This window comes from Natator depressus, chromosome 1 (assembly GCF_965152275.1).
Source record: "Natator depressus isolate rNatDep1 chromosome 1, rNatDep2.hap1, whole genome shotgun sequence".
Classification (NCBI taxonomy): domain Eukaryota; kingdom Metazoa; phylum Chordata; order Testudines; family Cheloniidae; genus Natator; species Natator depressus.
Window position 1 is genome coordinate 145,839,534 of NC_134234.1, and position 19,531 is coordinate 145,859,064.

Here is a 19,531-nt window from a genome sequence, read left to right on the forward strand (position 1 = left end):
TTCTCACATACTTTGGAATGCAAGATATTGCAATACATCTGCACGTGCACACATACACGGTTCCCATTAATCCAAATTGGGGGTCACTTGCATACAGTAAAAGAAAATCTGTAATATATGCAAATTAGATGGCTTTGCTGGAAAATAATGAAAAATAACTAAACTTAAGTGGATGTACATCTCTGTAAAACCTGTTCTATAATCTTTTCATTTTTTGTTTTTATTTACATTTGATATTCATTCTGATGTGATAAAATATTGTAATACTTTTTCAGCTTTAAAAGCAAACTCATAAAATCCACTTTTTTGACTACTTTAATAGGATTACTGAATTCTGCCAATGACTAATGAATATAATGCCTTGTAATTTTATATTTGATTCCACAGGTGTGATTTTAATGGATGTAGTGCATAGGATCACTAAGCTGCTTGTACAGGAAAGTATTTTAAATTAATGTCCTTGGAAGTAATTTAAACAGAAAAGAGAAAGCACTGGAGTTGTGAAAATAAACTCTCTAAAGTCAATCTTCCATATGCAGCACAAAAGAGCAGTAAAGACTACATATGCCTAACCCAAAATAAATTGTCATATGAAATACATGGTAGTGTACATTGCAACAAATGCACATCTTTTGGTGTTTATAATTGTTTTAAGGTGATGAAATTTTGTAAACAATTGTCTGTTCCTGAAGAGAGGATTTTAAGCAACCAGCTAGAAGCATACTGTTAATTACACATGGGCTATGTGCTAATTATCTACAATTAATAGGGCTAGCTCAATTTATCATGTTCTTAAGAAAGTGAGATTCAGGTGGTCAGAAATTTATGAGGAAAACCATTTACAATATCAGCTTTTCTTTTAAACAAAATAGATACACACACTGTAATTTGCATAGCAACAATTTTCTCTATCACGCAACATATTTTCATAGCTCTTCCACTGGGACAAAAACCAAAACACAAGAAAAAAACATGTTCACGTAAATGCAGAGCTTCAAAAATGATGAAGACAATTTTACCTGTAGAAGCTTCCACCTTGTGTTCAGGTCTTCCAGGCAGTTGAGATTATATGGAGAAAGCTGTATATCAGAGGAGGTGAACTGGTGAGCAAGGTCATTGACATGATTCACATTTTCTTTAATGGGTGCAATTTCTGCTCGGTAAACCTGTGTGAATGAAACATAAACAGTATGTTTATATAAACAATAATCACCGAAGTTATTGTCTTCACTATTTGATAATTGACCATGAGGAAGATTCTGGCAATTTTTTAAAACTGAAAAATATAGATTCAGGTCAACAGAAAACATTTTGAAAGTTCGTGTTGAATTCCACTGAATTGTTTCAGACTGAGAAAAAAACAAAACAAAAACCCCCCTCAATTAAATGTTTAGTTTTGATTTTTTAAAATGAAATGTTTTGATATTTTTATTTGAAATTACTTTGTTTTGAATTTTACCTCCATTGTATTTTTTAAAAGGTGAAAAACCCTTAAAAATGAAACTCTTTCATTCAACTCCAAACTACTATCTGTTTTTTCCCCTTCACACATTTTGGTTTAGCCAGAGAACTGAAAAATCAGTGACAGGTTTCAGAGTAACAGCCGTGTTAGTCTGTATTCGCAAAAAGAAAAGGAGTACTTGTGGCACCTTAGAGACGAACCAATTTATTTGAGCATAAGCTTTCGTGAGCTACAGCTCACTTCATCGGATGCATACTGTGGAAAGTATAGAAGACCTTTTTATACACACAAAGCATGAAAAAAATGGGTCTTTACCACTACAAAAGGTTCTCTCTCCTCCCACCCCACTCTCCTGCTGGTAATAGCTTATCTAAAGTGATCACACTCCTTACAATGTGTATGATAATCAAGTTGGGCCATTTCCAGCACAAATCCAGGTCCCCCCCCCGCACACAAACCCACTCTCCTGTTGGTAATAGCTTATCTAAAGTGATCACTATCCGTACAATGTGTATGATAATCAAGGTGGGCCATTTCCAGCACAAATCCAGGGTTAAACAAGAACGTCTGGGGGGGGGGGAGGGGTAGGAAAAAACAAGGGGAAATAGGTTACCTTGCATAATGACTTAGCCACTCCCAGTCTCTATTCAAGCCTAAGTTAATTGTATCCAATTCGCAAATGAATTCCAATTCAACAGTCTCTCGCTGGAGTCTGGTTTTGAAGTTTTTTTGTTGTAATATCGCAACTTTCATGTCTGTAATCGCGTGACCAGAGAGATTGAAGTGTTCTCCGACTGGTTTATGAATGTTATAATTCTTGACATCTGATTTGTGTCCATTTATTCTTTTACGTAGAGACTGTCCAGTTTGACCAATGTACATGGCAGAGGGGCATTGCTGGCACATGATGGCATATATCACATTGGTGGATGTGCAGGTGAACGAGCCTCTGATAGTGTGGCTGATGTTATTAGGCCCTGTGATGGTGTCCCCTGAATAGATATGTGGGCACAGTTGGCAACGGGCTTTGTTGCAAGGATAGGTTCCTGGGTTAGTGGTTCTGTTGTGTGGTATGTGGTTGCTGGTGAGTATTTGCTTCAGGTTGGGGGGCTGTCTGTAGGCAAGGACTGGCCTGTCTCCCAAGATTTGTGAGAGTGTTGGGTCATCCTTCAGGATAGGTTGTAGAACCTTAATAATGCGTTGGAGGGGTTTTAGTTGGGGGCTGAAGGTGACGGCTAGTGGCGTTCTGTTATTTTCTTTGTTAGGCCTGTCCTGTAGTAGGTGACTTCTGGGAACTCTTCTGGCTCTATCAATCTGTTTCTTCACTTCTGCAAGTGGGTACTGTAGTTGTAAGAACGCTTGATAGAGATCTTGTAGGTGTTTGTCTCTGTCTGAGGGGTTGGAGCAAATGCGGTTGTATCGCAGAGCTTGGCTGTAGACCATGGATCGTGTGGTGTGGTCAGGGTGAAAGCTGGAGGCATGTAGGTAAGAATAGCGGTCGGTAGGTTTCCGGTATAGGGTGGTGTTTATGTGACCATCGTTTATTAGCACTGTAGTGTCCAGGAAGTGGTTCTCTTGTGTGGACTGGACCAGGCTGAGGTTGATGGTGGGATGGAAATTGTTGAAATCATGGTGGAATTCTTCAAGGGCTTCTTTTCCATGGGTCCAGATGATGAAGATGTCATCAATATAGCGCACGTAGAGTAGGGGCGTTAGGGGACGAGAGCTGAGGAAGCGTTGTTCTAAGTCAGCCATAAAAATGTTGGCATACTGTGGGGCCATGCGGGTACCCATAGCAGTGCCGCTGATTTGAAGGTATACATTGTCCCCAAATGTAAAATAGTTATGGGTAAGGACAAAGTCACAAAGTTCAGCCACCATGTTAGCTGTTAGCTTGTAGTCCATCTTTGTGTGGAATGCTGGTGTAGAGGGCTTCTACATCCATAGTGAAAAGAAAAGGAGTACTTGTGGCACCTTAGAGACTAACCAATTTATTTGAGCATAAGCTTTCGTGAGCTACAGCTCACTTCATCGGATGCATCCGATGCACGAAAGCTTATGCTCAAATAAATTGGTTAGTCTCTAAGGTGCCTCAAGTACTCCTTTTCTTTTTGCGAATACAGACTAACACGGCTGTTACTCTACATCCATAGTGGCCAGGATGGTGTTATCAGGAAGATCACCAATGGATTGTAGTTTCCTCAGGAAGTCAGTGGTGTCTCGAAGGTAGCTGGGAGTGCTGGTAGCGTAGGGCCTGAGGAGGGAGTCTACATAGCCAGACAATCCTGCTGTCAGGGTGCCAATGCCTGAGATGATGGGGCGCCCAGGAAATCCTATAGTTTCCACAGTATGCATGCTATGAAGTGAGCTGTAGCTCACGAAAGCTTATGCTCAAATAAATTGGTTAGTCTCTAAGGTGCCACAAATACTCCTTTTTTTTGAAAAATCAGTAATTCACATAGCTCTAGTTCTGAGCCCCAAACGGAAAGGAAGGAACATACTGATCATGAATATCCACATTCTTTTTATATAGCATGGCCTTCATTGTGCCTTCCGGACACAACTTGCATTTGAGTGGTTGCATGTTCAGCAGGATCATCAAGGAAAATTTTGGCCAGCTCAGCCAGATTTTCTCCTTGGGCTCCCAAGGGAGCATTCACTTTAGCAGCTGTTTCCTGACCCTTTAAATATGTGTAGCATTTGTCACCTATTGTGGTGGGTCAGTATGTTTCAGCCTTAGCCCTCTGGAGACGATATTGCTGCCGGTGATACCAACACGGAGCAACAGCTCTGTGCCCTAGTGGGGAAATCCTGGCCACACTGAAGTCAATAGCAAAGCTCCCACTGACTTCAACAGAGCCATGATTTAGTCCAATGTGCCAGAAGCATGTAAAGCAGGGATCGGCAACCTTTGGCATGCAGCTTGCTAGGGTAAGCCCGCAGGCAGGCCAGGCCAGTTTCTTTAGCTGCTGCGTCCGCAAATTTGGCCAATCGCAGCTCCCACTGGCCATGGTTATTCACCTCACCCTTTCACAAGTCCGACACCAGGGAAACTCCAATCATTTCATTGGAGTTACTCCTGATTTATACTATTATTAGTTGAGAGAATCCAGCTTGTGGTGTGGCGATGGGGGCAGAATTTGGCACTTGCAGTCAGATCTTGCAAAGGCTTCCATATGTGCTTAACTTAAGCACGTGAGGAAAAAAAATGAGGCCAGTAAGGCTTTAAGTAAAATACAGGCATATGTCTTTGCAGGATTAGGGTCTTAGTGAATATAGAGATGCAGAGTGAATATTGGCATACATATTATTTCATGTGCAGTAAACTATATATAACTATCTTACCTGTTTCATTTAGTTACTGATAAAAATAGTCCACATAATATTTTATATATGAAATATTTTTTAATAAATGCCCCATCCCTTCCACCCCCCAAAATCCAGAAAATAAATTCAGTGCTAGCAACTTGATATCTTGAGAAATATCAATAGAGCATGTGGAGGGGAGAAAAAAAAGTTTGATTAAAAAAAAAAGTCGGTTTCAAGCATCCCTGGGGGAATATTACAATAAACTACAAAAATAAGGAAAAAAACTCTCTGAAAAATACTTTTACAACATCCTTTCAAGACTTCAGAGGTTCAAGACAATATACTATGAGCTAATGCCATGCTATGTTCATGCACTCAAGAAGATGATTGATTTGCTTCATTTGTAATAATATTCCTACATGAAAACAGCTACAGATTTCATTTTCTACTTTTATTTGCAGAATTGAAATGTTTTTTCATTGTTCACTGGACTGAACTTTTAACTCCCCCCCCCTCCATTTCACTACTCTGCCAATAAAATTCAGGCCATTTCATTGATCAAACAGAAAAGAGAAATAGAGTGAATGGAAGTATGGGCACATAATTCAAATAAGCACTTCTATTTCCAGTTTGTTTATACTGATTTAACACACAATTTGGAAAAAAGAAGATTCTGTTCTCCTGCAAACATGTTCCGGACCTCTCTTGGTAAGTGACTAAAAGTCATCGTTTGAAAACTAGCAATAGTATAAGCCATTTTATTCTTAAATCCTTGTAGCCATATTTGGACCTTCCAAATTACATTGCTTATAGTGAAAAATTCCACCTTTTATCCAAACCTCTGGTCATCCAACTTAATTGTGTGTCTCCTATTCCATTCAGTTATATAGGGTTCTAATGTTGGTTACTGTGAATAAGTTACAAACTTCAGTTAGGACAGGAAAATAGAACTACCATTTTAATTGTTCAGGGCTGAATTAAATGGGAAATCTAGATTATCGATTCTCAATCTGTAAACTTCATTCTTTTGTGTGTCAAACTCTGAGGTGAATGAAGCTCTTACCACATCCATTGTAGCCAATTCAGCATCTCTCAGGACTGAAAACATACCTACCCAATCTAACATCATAAAAAAGTCCAATAATCATTTTAATGGATGTACTATGTATGTAGAAATTTATATTGACAAAGCATATGAGAATTCTCATACGTGACCTTTTTGCAAAAAAGCAAGATTTAGTAAATTAAGTTGAATTTACTTAATAAATAAGTAGATAATAGTCCACATAAAGTTTGCAAACATATGAACTAAGGACAAACCTTTGAACTCTGTAGTCTTTGTAAACTTTTTTCCAGTTAATCTTATGTACATGTTCATTCAGCATTAATAAAATATTAATTGAAAAACATCAGCACCTTAAATTGCCTCTAGATTCCCTGGGGCATAAGGACCTGATCCTGCACTATTGAAGACAATGGGATTTTTGCCATTATATTTAATGGAAGAAGGATCAGACCTTAACTGAAGAAAGTAGTTTACGCAAACCAGTTAAGCATATTCTTACCTTTAAGCATGTGCTTAAATCCCAACTTGGCTTGAGAACGTGTTTCAGGGCTTTGCTGACGTGGGGCATAACTGAATAAGTTCAGATATTTAGATACTGGTCTTTATTTCTATATGTGCAAAACTGCACTTGTAATTATTTGCCTCTAAAATTGGCTCAGAAATATTGGGCCCAATTGAAAGTGACATAAATGGTCACATTGGGTTTGTCTAGATTAAGAAGGGGCTGAGGAAATGTTGAGATTAGCTAGTATGTGTTAGTGACCTAACCATGACCTCTTATTCTTATCTAGACAAGCCAGTTGATAAGATGAAATAAGTGTAAGAAGGTGGGTTTTTTTTATATGTTGAAAGGGCTGAAATGTGGATGTGTAGCAGGAAAAGCAACCAAGGCATAAGGAGGATGTAGAATGGCCTAAGATAAGGCATATCTACACCCTTCCTCCCTGCACACAATTTATTTTATATTTCACCCTTCTAATAGTTGCTTTTCCTACTACAACCTCATTCTTCTGCATGTGAATTACACTGATTTATGCTTACTATGCTGATTTTTCAATATGTCCCTCTGAATTCAATTATTAATGTATTTTTATTAAAATTTCTATTAACTTGATACACACACAGCAACTTAAAACAAAAACCAAAAAAAACAAACCACTTATTCAATGCTCTATTGATATATAATTAATCCAAATCATTTTCTAAATAAAAAAGCAAGGGAGAAAAAGAAAAGTTTGTCCATATTACGATCTGAACTCCATAGGACATTGTATTATTTCAAAAACCAAGTTAAGCAAGATACATTATTAGTGATAACTTGTCTACTTCTCCTATAGTACATAAACCCACAACTATGGGCTTGTCCAGAGACTGAAGCTGTGACATTGTAGCACCATAGTGTAGACTCTTTCTATATTGAAAGGAGGATTTATTTTTTGCCTCTGTAGTTAATCCACCCCATTGAGAAGCAGAAGCTAAATCGATGTAAGAATTCTTTCACTGACCTAATGGTGTCTATGCTGGGATGTAGGTAAGCTTAAGTACATCTCTGAGGGGTAGCTAGGTTAACCTAAATTTTAAGCATAGACCAGGTCTGAGATGTTTTAGCTGTGGAATGAGAGGAAGTTAGCTCTAATTCTGTTTTGTTTAAAATAATTATTTTAAAGTTTAGTCTTTTTTGTACTGAAACTACTTTTATAACGATCACATTTACATATATATAGGCTGATCAACACATCCTCTCTCCAAATTTGGTTTCCTTTAATTATAAAATGTTTATAATCAGCTACACCATACTTCAAAGAGAAACCCAATAAAGAATTAACTTGACATAGATTTAAAAGCAAATGGACCCTCAGCTTGGAAGCCTCAGGATGATGGAAGTTGATATAACTGTGATTACACTTTGATTCATCAATTCCCTTCAGTTTTCTCATGCCTTCATATTTCTTTCATTTACTATTTCCCCTTTAATGAAAAAAGGCAGTGTACATATTTTTACAGAAGAAAGATTTAAAGAATTGTAACAAGTTCCTTGTTCAAGAACAAAACAAAAAACCAAACTAAGGGCCCTCTGACATACATATACACATACTGAGCAGTATTATACAATACAAACAGTCCCAATGAAATCAATGAAACTACTCAAGATGTAAATTACTCCTCAGTGTGAGCAACGATGGGAACATCAGTCCCCAAATTATTTTCATTATGAATGGAGAGCTGGGTGCATTTTGAAGAAGCCTTATTGAGGGTGCCCGAACAAACCATCCCGATGTGCAGAAAGAACAGCAAATATGGCAGGCGACCAGCTTGGCAGAGAAATAACAGAGAAATCTTTGGTGAGCTTAAACACAAAAAGGAAGCTTACAAGATGTGGAAACTTGGACAGATGACTAGGGAGGAGTATAAAAATATTGCTGGAGCATGCAGGGGTGTAATCAGGAAGGCCAAAGCACAATTGGAGTTGCAGCTAGTAAGGGATGTAAAGGGTAACAAGAACAGTTTCTACAGGTATGTTAACAACAAGAAGGTGATCAGGGAAAGTGTAGGATGCTTACTGAATGAGGGAGGCAACCTAGTGACAGATGATGTGGAAAAAGCTGAAGTATTCAATGCTTTTTTTGCCTCAGTCTTCACAGACAAGGCCAGCTCCCAGACTGCTGCACTGGGCAGCACAGTATGGGGAGGAGGTGAGCAGCCCTCAGTGGTGAAAGAACAGGTTAAGGACTATTTAGAAAAGCTGGACATGCGCAAGTCCATGGGGCCGGATGCACTGCATCCGAGAGTGCTGACAGAGTTGGCTGATGTGATTGCAGAGCCATTGGCCATTACCTTTGAAAACTTGTGGTGATCCGGGGAGGTCCCAGACAATTGGAAAAAGGCAAATATAGTGCCCATCTTTAAAAAAGGGAAGAAGGAGAATCAGAGGAGTACAGACCGGTCAACCTCACCTCAGTACCTGGAAAGTCATGGTTAGGTCCTCAAGGAATCCATTTTGAAGCACTTGGAGGAGAGGAAGGTGATCAGGAACAGTCAACATGGATTCACCAAGGACAAGTCTTGCCTGACTAACCTGATTGCCTTCTATGATGGGAAAAGCAGTGGACATGATATACCTTGACTTTAGCAAAGCTTTTGATACGGTCTCCCACCATATTCTTGCTAGCAAGTTAAAGTAGTATGGATTGGATGAATGGACTATAAGGTGGATAGAAAGCTGGCTAGATTATTGGGCTCAATGGGTAGTGATCAAGGGCTCGATGTCTAGTTGGTAGCTGGTATCAAGTGGAGTGCCCCAGGGGTTGATCCTGGGGCTGTTTTTTTTTCAAAATCTTCATTAATTATCTGGATGATGGGATGGATTGCACCCTCAGCAAGTTCGCGGATGACACTAAGCTGTGGAGAGAGGTAGATATGCTGGGGGGTAGGGATAAGGTCAAGAGTGACCTAGACAAATTGGAGGATTGGGCCAAAAGAAATCTGATGAGGTTCAACAAGGACAAGTGCAGAGCCGTGCACTTAGGATGGAAGAATCCCATACACTGCTACAGGCTGGGGACATGGCTAAGTGGCAGTTCTGCAGAAAAGGACCTGGGGATTACAGTGAACAAGACACTGGATATGAGTCAACAGTGTGCCCTTGTTGCCAAGAAGGCTAACGGCATATTGGGCTGCATTAGTAGGAGCACTGCCAGCAGATCGAGGAAAGTGATTATTCCCCTCTCTTCGGCACTGGTAAGGCCACATCTGGAGTATTGTATTCAGTTTTGCCCCCCCACTACAGAAAAGATGTGGACAAATTGGAGACAGTCCAGCGGAGGGCAGTGAAAATGACTGGGGGGCTGGGGCACATGACTTATGAGGAGAGGCTTAGGGAACTGGGCTTATTTAGGCTGCAGAAGAGAAGAGTGAGGGGGGATTTGATAGCAGCCTTCAACTACCTGAAGAAGGGGGGTTCCAAAGAGGATGGACCTTGACTGTTCTCAGGCAGATGACAGAACAAGGAGCAATGGTCTCAAGTTGCAGTGGGAGAGGTCTAGGTTGGATATTAGGAAACAGTATTTCACTAGGAGGGTGGTGAAGCACTGGAATGGGTTACTAGGGAGGTGCTGGAATCTCTTCCAACCCTACTCTTCCATTATTCTTCTATGATAATGGCCTTATGCAACTACAATTTGAACTATATCTGACACTCCAGACTATAGATTTGGAAAAGTGGATTTTAAGTGATCTGTACAGTTCTGTTTTGAAAACTCCTTGAGAAGTCAGCAAGCATGTATGAAAGGGTGGGGGGGGGTAAGGGGGAGGGGGTCTCAGAGCGTGGGCTCTGACCAGAGCCCAAATCTCTACACTGCAATATTTAGCCCTGTAGCTTGAGCTCCCAGGAACCCAAGTCAGCTGACCCGGGCTCTGAGACTCTGTGCCATGTTTTTTTTCCTGCAGTATACATGTATGAAGAGACAAAAGACACACAGGTGATGCTGCCTAACCAAACATTGAAACCAAGTACTTGAAGTGTATGGTACCTTGCAGGGTCTAGCACAAAATGTAATTTATATGTTAAACATAAAGAGCCATAAGTTCCCCTTCTACCAAAAACAACACAGAAGAGGAAAGTTTAGTCCAAAATATCTGTAGTTTAAAAGGTCAGTTTTGTAACAGCATCACTCGATCAATGCAGGATAAGTGCTGATATCGTGTACATCATCCAAATGAGAAAACAAGCATCTGCAAATGAAACTGCCAAAACTTTGCAGATTTCTGGCTATACAATGCCATTACCAACACACAGCTCTGGGCCTTCTGCCAAGCAGAGGAAGCATACAGTAGCTGGCTTCCTTGTCATGAGACTATTGGTTCCCCACCAGTAGTTACTTCTGTGTGACCTCTTGACAGGATGACTAACAAAGGTTAATGCTAATATGGCTAATGCCTGTTCAGCATTAAAAAGGCTGAAAAAATCAGCCAGCTCTATGACATTTTTCAAAGGCAACATAGCCTATTTCCTGAATCACAGCTCTTTATAAATCACCACACAATTTTTAAGCAGTTAGATATGAGACCGCAACCAATACTTCTGCTGGTCTCTCTAGGGTAGCTGGTAGTAACACAGCTCCCTGAAATAGGAGGTGCCAGCAGCTAAGTGGCACTTCTGGCTACAGTTAACAAGACAAGTTCACTATTCTGTATATCATACAACGAGGGCTCAATACTGATTGCACGTGTGGGTATGAATCTTGCAAAGTCAATAACACTTCATGAAGTTTATAGAAGATTATAATTTTGTATTTGTATAGCTCCTTTAATCCAAAGTATCCCAAAGCACTTTAGAAACTCAACATCTGTATACCCCAACTGTACAAAGAAATCATCCACTGCAGCCATCTTTGGGGGTGAAACACAAAAGTGGTTTAACATTGTACATTTCTTCTATGCGATACCTTTGGACAGGAAGGTAAGAGAACTGTAAATACAAGGAGAATTATAGTCGGTTGAGTACAACATGGGTGATTTGAAATACAGGTGGGACACTAAGATTAGTACCACTATTCTGGGCTAGAATACCATTAATGGCCACAAATGGCTAGGACTATGATTTTACACTTCACCTGAAGGATGGCGCTTCTAGCAACACAGCACTCCAGCTGTTCAACAGCAAGCATCATTCTGCAGTACTGAGAGTGCAACTTACTGAAGCACCAACACTCTGCTTCCTAGAGCCCGCTAAGAAGAGATCCAATTATTTGTTTTTCCTTGGAAATCTCCCCTCCAAGTACTGACCTAGTCAAATCCTGCTTCCGTCCTAGGTATTTTTTCATATCTTTTGTGTCATCATTACTATGTTTCTAGTCCTGGTTCCAATGTATTAGGTACTTTCCAAACAGCTGGAATGGAAGATCACTGCCCAAAGGAGCTCACAATCTAAAAACTGATAAACACGCAAGCAAATGGAGCTGAAGGGAGTAAGACATAGAGTTATGTTAAACACACACACAGACACACTATTAAAATAGGACAAGTAAATTACATCCAAATTATCCCTCAAACTTGCCATTGCCTATCACCATGTCAGATACCTGAATCAAGCCCTGAGTGTTGCGTACATTTGGAACAAGGTCATGCTGTGGGCTGGAGTACGGACAATGAATCTCACCTTTATGATGGTACTACACATTGTCAGTGTATCTGCAAATCTCATGTTTTTCTGCACATCTTGCAGATTAAATTGCTTTTGCTTTGACCATCCCCTTGAAAACTAGTGAGCGGCTCACCAAATATTTTTTCATAAAAACAAACCTTTCAGTAAAAATCCTACAATTTGTTGAAAAATGAACACAGTTTTTAAAAATGTCCCTTTCCCCCATTGCCGCTATTTTTCCATGTGCTGTGTTCTGTTTCATTTTAATTAGCGGTCCCTAAAATATGGAAGAACACCGCACTCTTCTCTGGAACATTGCCCAGTGTTCAGCAGGCAGTCAAATATAAAGACCTAGATCCACCAAAGGGAGTTGGCATTTATTGACTACATAAAAAGGATATTTTTGTCCGTGTTTTATGAACAAGTTTTTTGAAATTTGAAAAGAAATTCATGAGTCACTTGGGTGGGAGTGGAAATAAATAGTAAATGAGCTTATTCAATAAGAATAGACTCTTTATATACTTGCCAGCTTTGGGGAGCTTCCATCGTGAAGCCCTTGACTGGAAATGCAGGAAGTAATAGTAACTATACAATTCCCATTTTCAATTTCTTAACCCCTCTTTCCCCCAGCCACATGTGCATCAACTCGATAACCAGTCAAATACAGCGTTCATGAATCCAACTCAAATTATACAGTCAAGTCCCATTGTAACGTTTGATCCACTAGTGTTAGTGGAATTGTGTGGCTAAGTCCCCATGCCACTTGAAAATATATGCTGAAGAGGAAGCTATGGCATCTTCGCCAAGGAATGCTTGTTCCTCACACGCAGAGCTATATTAAAATAAAATGTTACCTTTGATATGTATTGAAAGGATAATTTTTTCTGCTATCTTGCATTGTCAATGCTATCTCAAAATTGTTTGCCTCTTATTATTTTAGGAACCAATTCAGGAAAGCATTCTTCTTCAAGACAACACTCATAATGTGCTTATGTTGCCCTGACTAGGGATGCTTAAATGCTTTCTCAAAGTAGGGGCCCAAATATCCAATTCTGCGGTTGGCGTGCAACAATCATGCCTAATGCTCTGTATATTTGCACAAAAAAATGGTAATGGGGATATTTGCTAAGCTCTCACACACCCCTCAGCAAGACCGGGGCTTATTGATAACCATCTTTTCCTGGAAAATTATATTAAAAAATTAACAGATGCAAATCTAATCATCACTGATTATTATTCATTATTGAAATGTTAATACATTATTGCTGATTCATAACATGAGTGGAAATGTAATCTTAGAAGAAAAGTTTGGATTCTTTTGTTAAAAGAAATTCAGTTTTCCCATTATTATTTTTAACTTCAGTTGCTGAAGACATACATAATTATCTACTACTTTTCTGGCAAGTTTTTGGAAAAGAAAAATATTTACGATCAGATTCATCTCTAGTGTAACTCCACTGAAGTCAGGAATTAATTTGGCCCCTAATGTATTCTTATATTATGTCTTTGCTTAAATTCTCAAATTTAGGAGAACCCTGCAAGTTCACATTGCAGCAGTCATGATTTAAGTAGATCACAGGGTATTTCTACACCGCAATAAAAGACCTGAGTCAAGGCTACAGCTGGCCTGGCTCAGCTGACTAGGGCTCATGGGATATGGGCTGCATGACTAAAAATTGCAGTGTAGACATTCAGGCTCAGGCTGGAGTCCTGGCTCTGAAACCCTGAGAGGGGGGAAGGTCTCAGAGGCTGAGCTCCAGCCTGACGCCAAATGTCTGCACTGCAATTTTTAGTTCCCAGCCTGAGCCCTGTGAGCCTGAGTCAACTAATCTGGGCTCTTTATTGCAGTGTAGATGTACCCACAGTGTTCCCTTTCTGCCAAGTGTATTTGCTATATGATCCTGAACCCACTGGAGCCAATGGCAAAGCTCCTGTTGAGTTAAAAAATGGAGAATCAGATTCTATTTATATTCTCATATACCTGCTTAAGATGACACACACAATGCTTAAATATGTAGGTAGATATTCAGCAATAGCCGCTGCCCCTCCCCAGTCTCATACTGGAGATTGTGAATTACTCCTAACATACCTCAAATTTCCCCCACCAGCTCCGGGAAATGGGCCTCTCTCTCTCTCTGGATTCAGGTATGGCTGAGTGAAATTGTCAATTGTTTAAACATTTTAAAATACCTGAATCTAAGTACTTTGTGGATTAATCTGTTTTTCCTCATTTTTGTACTGCACCAACTGTTCGAGCTATTATGTTTTTTCTTTAAAACTATGTAATTGGACCCTGAAAAACACTAGAAAATTAATCACAAAAAAAAGGTTTGTATTGATATCAACAGGTTATACAAAGGTTCGGAGATACTCTCCTTTCCAGGGGAGCTCATTTCTACAATTCAGACCCCAGACAATCCTACCCTTCAAAAGGCACGAACTTTAGGCCCCTGTGATAACTATAGGCCAGTTTGTGCAACTCTTACTTTTACTGATGAACACTTACTGACACAAGAAGTCTTATATACTAATTTGTATAAGTGCTCAGCATCATGAGGAAAGGTTGCACAATCTAAGTCTCACAGTTTTTCCAGTCAGAGAAATCTGAATCGCCTCTGATAAAATATGTAGTGAAAATGAAGATAAGAGAATCAAACTGCAATTAAAAAGAGAGAAAAAGATTAATGGTTAATCATAAGTTAGCAAGCGGTTGCTACTTTGGCTGTGTGGAAACGTTCAGAGATTAATCACTTATTTTTGTGGGTGGGTAATGTAGCTTTACATTACTGAGGGATTTGTAGACACATTATAATTTCATAATCCTTGTTTCATAATTATTTCATGATGAGTAATGTTACTTGCACTTCCACCTTAACCATACGTATGTGAACACAATGCTTACATTTATAAGGTCATCTTGCTTTCTTTTACCATAATAATTCAGGGCCTAATCCTGCAATTTCCATACCAAAGGAGTTAAGTGTTGTTATTACTCACATGAACTGCCAGTACATATACATATTCACCTGGTTCCCTACACATGAAACTGGTTCCCTACACATGAAACTGGTTCCCTCCCCACTCTGAACTTTAGGGTACAGATGTGGGGACCTGCATGAAAGACCCCCTAAGCTTATTTCTACCAGATTAGGTTAAAACTTCCGCAAGGCACAAATTCTCCCTTGTACCTTGGATTAGGTAAATGCTGCCACCACCAAGTGATTTAAAAAGAATCAGGGAAAGGACCACTTGGAGTCCTATTCCCCCAAAATATCCCCACAAGCCCTACACCCCCCTTTCTGGGGAAGTTTGAGAATAAACAAGATGAGCACAGACCAGCCTTGGGTTTTTCAGGACACTAAAAAAAACCCCAGTCAGATTCTTAAAAAAACAGAACTTTATTAGAAAGAAAAGAGGGTAAAAGAAGAACCTCTGTGAAATTAGAATGGGAGATAATCTAACAGAGCAATTAGATTCAAAACACAGAGAATTTCCCTCTAGGCAAAACCTTGAAGTACAAAAAGAAAAAAAAAACAGGAATACACATTCCCCTCAGCACAGAGAAAAACACAAGACAAAACAAAAGATAATCTAACACATTTTCTTGCTAAATACTTACTAACTCTATAGGACCATGGTTCCCAAACTTTTTCTGCTGCTTGTGCAGGGAAAGCCCCTGGCAGGCTGGGCTGGTTTGTTTACCTGCCGCGTCCGCAGGTTCGGCTGATCGTGGCTCCCAGAAGCCTCAGTTCGCTGCTCCAGGCCAATGGGAGCTGCTGGAAGCGGCGGCCGGTATGTCCCTCGGCCTGTGCCACTTCCAGTTGGGTTGCTTGCTCCCTTGATCTGTCTCCGGAAAAAGCCACACGGAACAGACAAACAAAGCTCCCCCCCAGATATGGAAGTGTCTTCTCCCCTTATTGTTCCTTTGGGTCAGGTGCCAGCCAGGTTAGCTGAGCTTCTTAACCCTTTACAGGTAACAGGATGTTGCCTCTGGCCAGGAGGGATTTTATAGTACTGTATACAGGAAGGTGGTTACCCTTCCCCTTTATATTTATGACACATGCCCTTCTCCACTATGGCTGAGATACACTCAGACGTAGTGGAGAATCAGGGCCATGGTCTTCAAGCAGGATAATATCCACGGCTCTGAAGTCAGTATCTCTCTCTCTGTGTCACACACACACACACACACACACACACAAACACACACACACACACACACACACAGAGTGTTGCCTCTTTTCAACCAGAGCAGCGAGTCAAATTTCAGGGCAGTGGGGATGTTCCAGTTGGGAGTAGAAAGTGGTGATAGTCTGGTATTTTCTTTGATGCAATCTTGATTACTGACAAGGAATGTAAAAAAAATCTTGTGTCTCTGAATTCATAAGGAACCAAGAACAAAAGGCGCAATTTCTTAGCTTACAGCCCCCGAACTTCTTTAGACAACACAAGCCCCAAATGTTCTCTTTCTTGCTTTTTCAGGGTCACACTGTACTTACAAGTTCCTTCTTGGCTTTCCCATCTCTCCCTCTCTCTCTGTTCTTAGTTTCTGAGTGTTCTGTCTCTCTTCCTCCCCACCACGTACCCAAAACTATACCCAGCTAAAAGCTTCTGGGCAGGTTCATACACACCTTTTGTCTTAGGTGAGGGTTTATGCTTACAGTAATGTTAACTGAAGGGTGAATTCACACCTATCAGTCTCAATAGGGTTTTAGCTCAACCTATAACAAAAGTTTCACCTAGCTCATAACAATATTTGAAAGTGGAATATGGGGAATGAAGTGCATTGTTGTAGTCTATCTGTGACACAGTTTTACAACTCTTAATTTTTTCATTAAAACTGAGTCTATTATTTCTGATAGGTTTAGTATCTAACAATTCAAGTCTCAGAATATCTTAACTCATGGAGAAACCTGGGATTGTCAACTTCCTGTGCAATATGCTACTCTTAGCTTCCTTTTAAACTGGGCACAGTATATTTATTTGATTCTAGTGCTGCTGGGGACAGGCACTGTTGAAACAAAATGGATTTTAGATTATTTAATTTTCCGTCCTATATGCTGTTATAAACTCAGAAATGGTAAAGCAAAAATGCACCAGAGATGAATATAAATCCCCTTTGTGAGCTCGGATAAAAATAGTTCAGATGGAAAATAGCTGAGAAGAAAGATGGCAAAATGCCTTTTAGTAGTTCCTTCTCCTTTCAGATGTCTGTAGTATTGAAATATTTTTAAGTCTTTTCAAATGCTCTTTTCTTTATAAAGTTTTGAAAAATTACACTAAATATTTACCTAAATGTGTGTTTCTGGTACGTAAACTGTTCAATAGTATAAATGAAATGAGTATGTTAGTTCCACATATTCATTTTCAGCTTCTTCTCTCATCCTCCAAAAAAAGAAGAAAAGGCAAAATTTGGAGTGGTATGAAATTTAGAAGGGAAAAGGGGATTTTGACAGGTGTTAGAAGCAGCACATTAATAGGGGTGTATAGCTTGAAATACATTTCACTTTGAGAGCACTATAACTGTTATAAATCTCTTGGCATTTTTGATCAAGACTTGATATGCAATTCTGCATTCCCCCACCTCCCTGCATACGTACAGTCTATGCTACTGCCAAGTAATTATCCTAACATATCTGGGTACATCCATGCAGAAAAAAAACCCCAACCAGATTCAGCTCATATCTCATCCTGTTATGACAAATACAGCCATGAAATGGCCAAGCTTAGAGCTGTTCAAGTACTAGTGAATAGCTTCTCACTGATTCAACCAGATAAATCAAAATGCCATCGCTGTTTGTTTGATCAAGAAGCCAGGCAAATGAGGAAAAGATGAAGAGACTAGGAATTTCAAGTAATTTACAAGCCATTTGAAAATGTAGTTAGAATGTTTACATATGTTCATGCCAGGCATTCAGAAGAAATACTGGAGTCTTTGCAAAGGAAACTTCTCTAAATAAGGGCTTGACTTGACATCATTAAAATGGCTAGGAAGTTTTCCATTGACTTGAATAAGAGAAGGATCAAGCTCTAAGCCTAAATCAAACCTATCTGTTTTATTTTATTAACAACAAATTGTTTCTTTTCAACAACTAATTGGTGTGGTTGGTACATGCATTAAACATGTAACAATGCATATTTAATATATGCAAACATAAAAGTAACAAGTAATTTGTGTTTCTTTCCATAAGCACTTTCAGGCAATAAAGACTCAGAGGAGTTCTTATTACCCTGAGAAAATAGCCACTACAAAGTAAATCCCTGATATGCTGTAATGCAGTAGTCAGAGTTCTAAAGCCATTCTACCTACGTGTAGTATTTCACAGACAAAAAAAGTAATTTTAAAAAAGCAAGGTTGCAGCAGCTGTATCATGATATTACAAAATACCTCAAATTTTTAGGAAGCAGACATGGTATTCTGATTGCCAGAAGGAAAACTCAGAATTCTTTTCATGGCCGCAGAAAAGCCAGGTCAGATTCCATTAAGACCTAACACATATTCTGACACTCAACCAACCGCAAGGAAATTTAGAAAACAACCGTGTACACCTCTTCTTAACCTTTATAATAAAAAGTGTGCAGAGATGAGGAGCCTTAAAAGAAATATCTTATTTCCTCTCCAACCCAAAAGATCAAGTTTAGTACTTATTTAGCATTGTGACAAAGTTCCTCCTCTACCTTGGTGGGTCTTGCGCTTATTGGCGGATTTGCTCACCTTGGAGCTTTACAACAGCCCTCAGTTTGGCCGTTTTCGTGAACCCACAGTCCAGGTCAACTCCTCCTGTGTCTGACCTGGAGTTGGGAGGTTTGGGGGGAACGCGGGCTCGACCCCTACTCCGGGTTCCAGCCCAGGGCCCTGTGGAATGCAGCTGTCTAGAGCGCCTCCTGGAACAGCTTGTGACAGCTACAACTCCCTGGGCTACTTCCCCATGGCCTCCTCCCAACACCTTCTTTATCCTCATCATAGGACCTTCCTCCTGGTGTCTGATAATGCTTGTAATCCTCAGTCCTCCAACAGTCCGCGTTCTCACTCTCAGCTCCTAGCACCTCTTGCTCCCAGCTCCTCACACGCGCACCACAAACTGAAGTGAGCTCCTTTTTAAACCCAGGTGCCCTGATTAGCTTGCCTTAGTTGATTCAAGCAGCTTCTTGATTGGCTGCAGGTGTTCTAATCAGCCTGTCTGTCTTAATTGTCTCCAGAAGGTTCCTGATTGTTCTGAAACCTTCCCTGTTACCTTACCCAGGGAAAAGGGATCTACTTCACCTGGGGCTAATATATCTGCCATCTATTACTCTCCTGTAGCCATCTGGCCCGACCCTGTCACATATCCCCCCGCTCAACACTACGGGGTTGGGCAACTTGGGACATCAGGCAGTGTACTCGTGACAAGCCATCTGCATTGCCATGGTGGCTTCCAGCCCTGTGAATTGGAAATGTTGTAGGGACAGGAACCATCTGGTCACCCTTGCGTTCTTCTCTTTATTTCGCTGCATCCACTGGAGGGGTGCATGGTCGGTCACAAGGGTAAACTGTCATCCCAGAAGGTAATAA

The 19,531-nt window shown here is 40.1% G+C and overlaps 1 protein-coding gene across 6 annotated transcripts in view; it reads right to left on the reverse strand.

The window, feature by feature from the left end:
• Positions 1–19,531, reverse strand: part of DMD (dystrophin) — a 1,886,383-nt gene that overhangs the window by 233,913 nt on the left and 1,632,939 nt on the right. For all 6 annotated transcript variants that reach the window (XM_074968560.1, XM_074968534.1, XM_074968525.1 and 3 more), the window contains one exon: positions 1,020–1,166. In XM_074968560.1, coding sequence (XP_074824661.1) covers positions 1,020–1,166 — 147 coding nt within the window. The remainder of the gene's footprint in view (positions 1–1,019; positions 1,167–19,531) is intronic.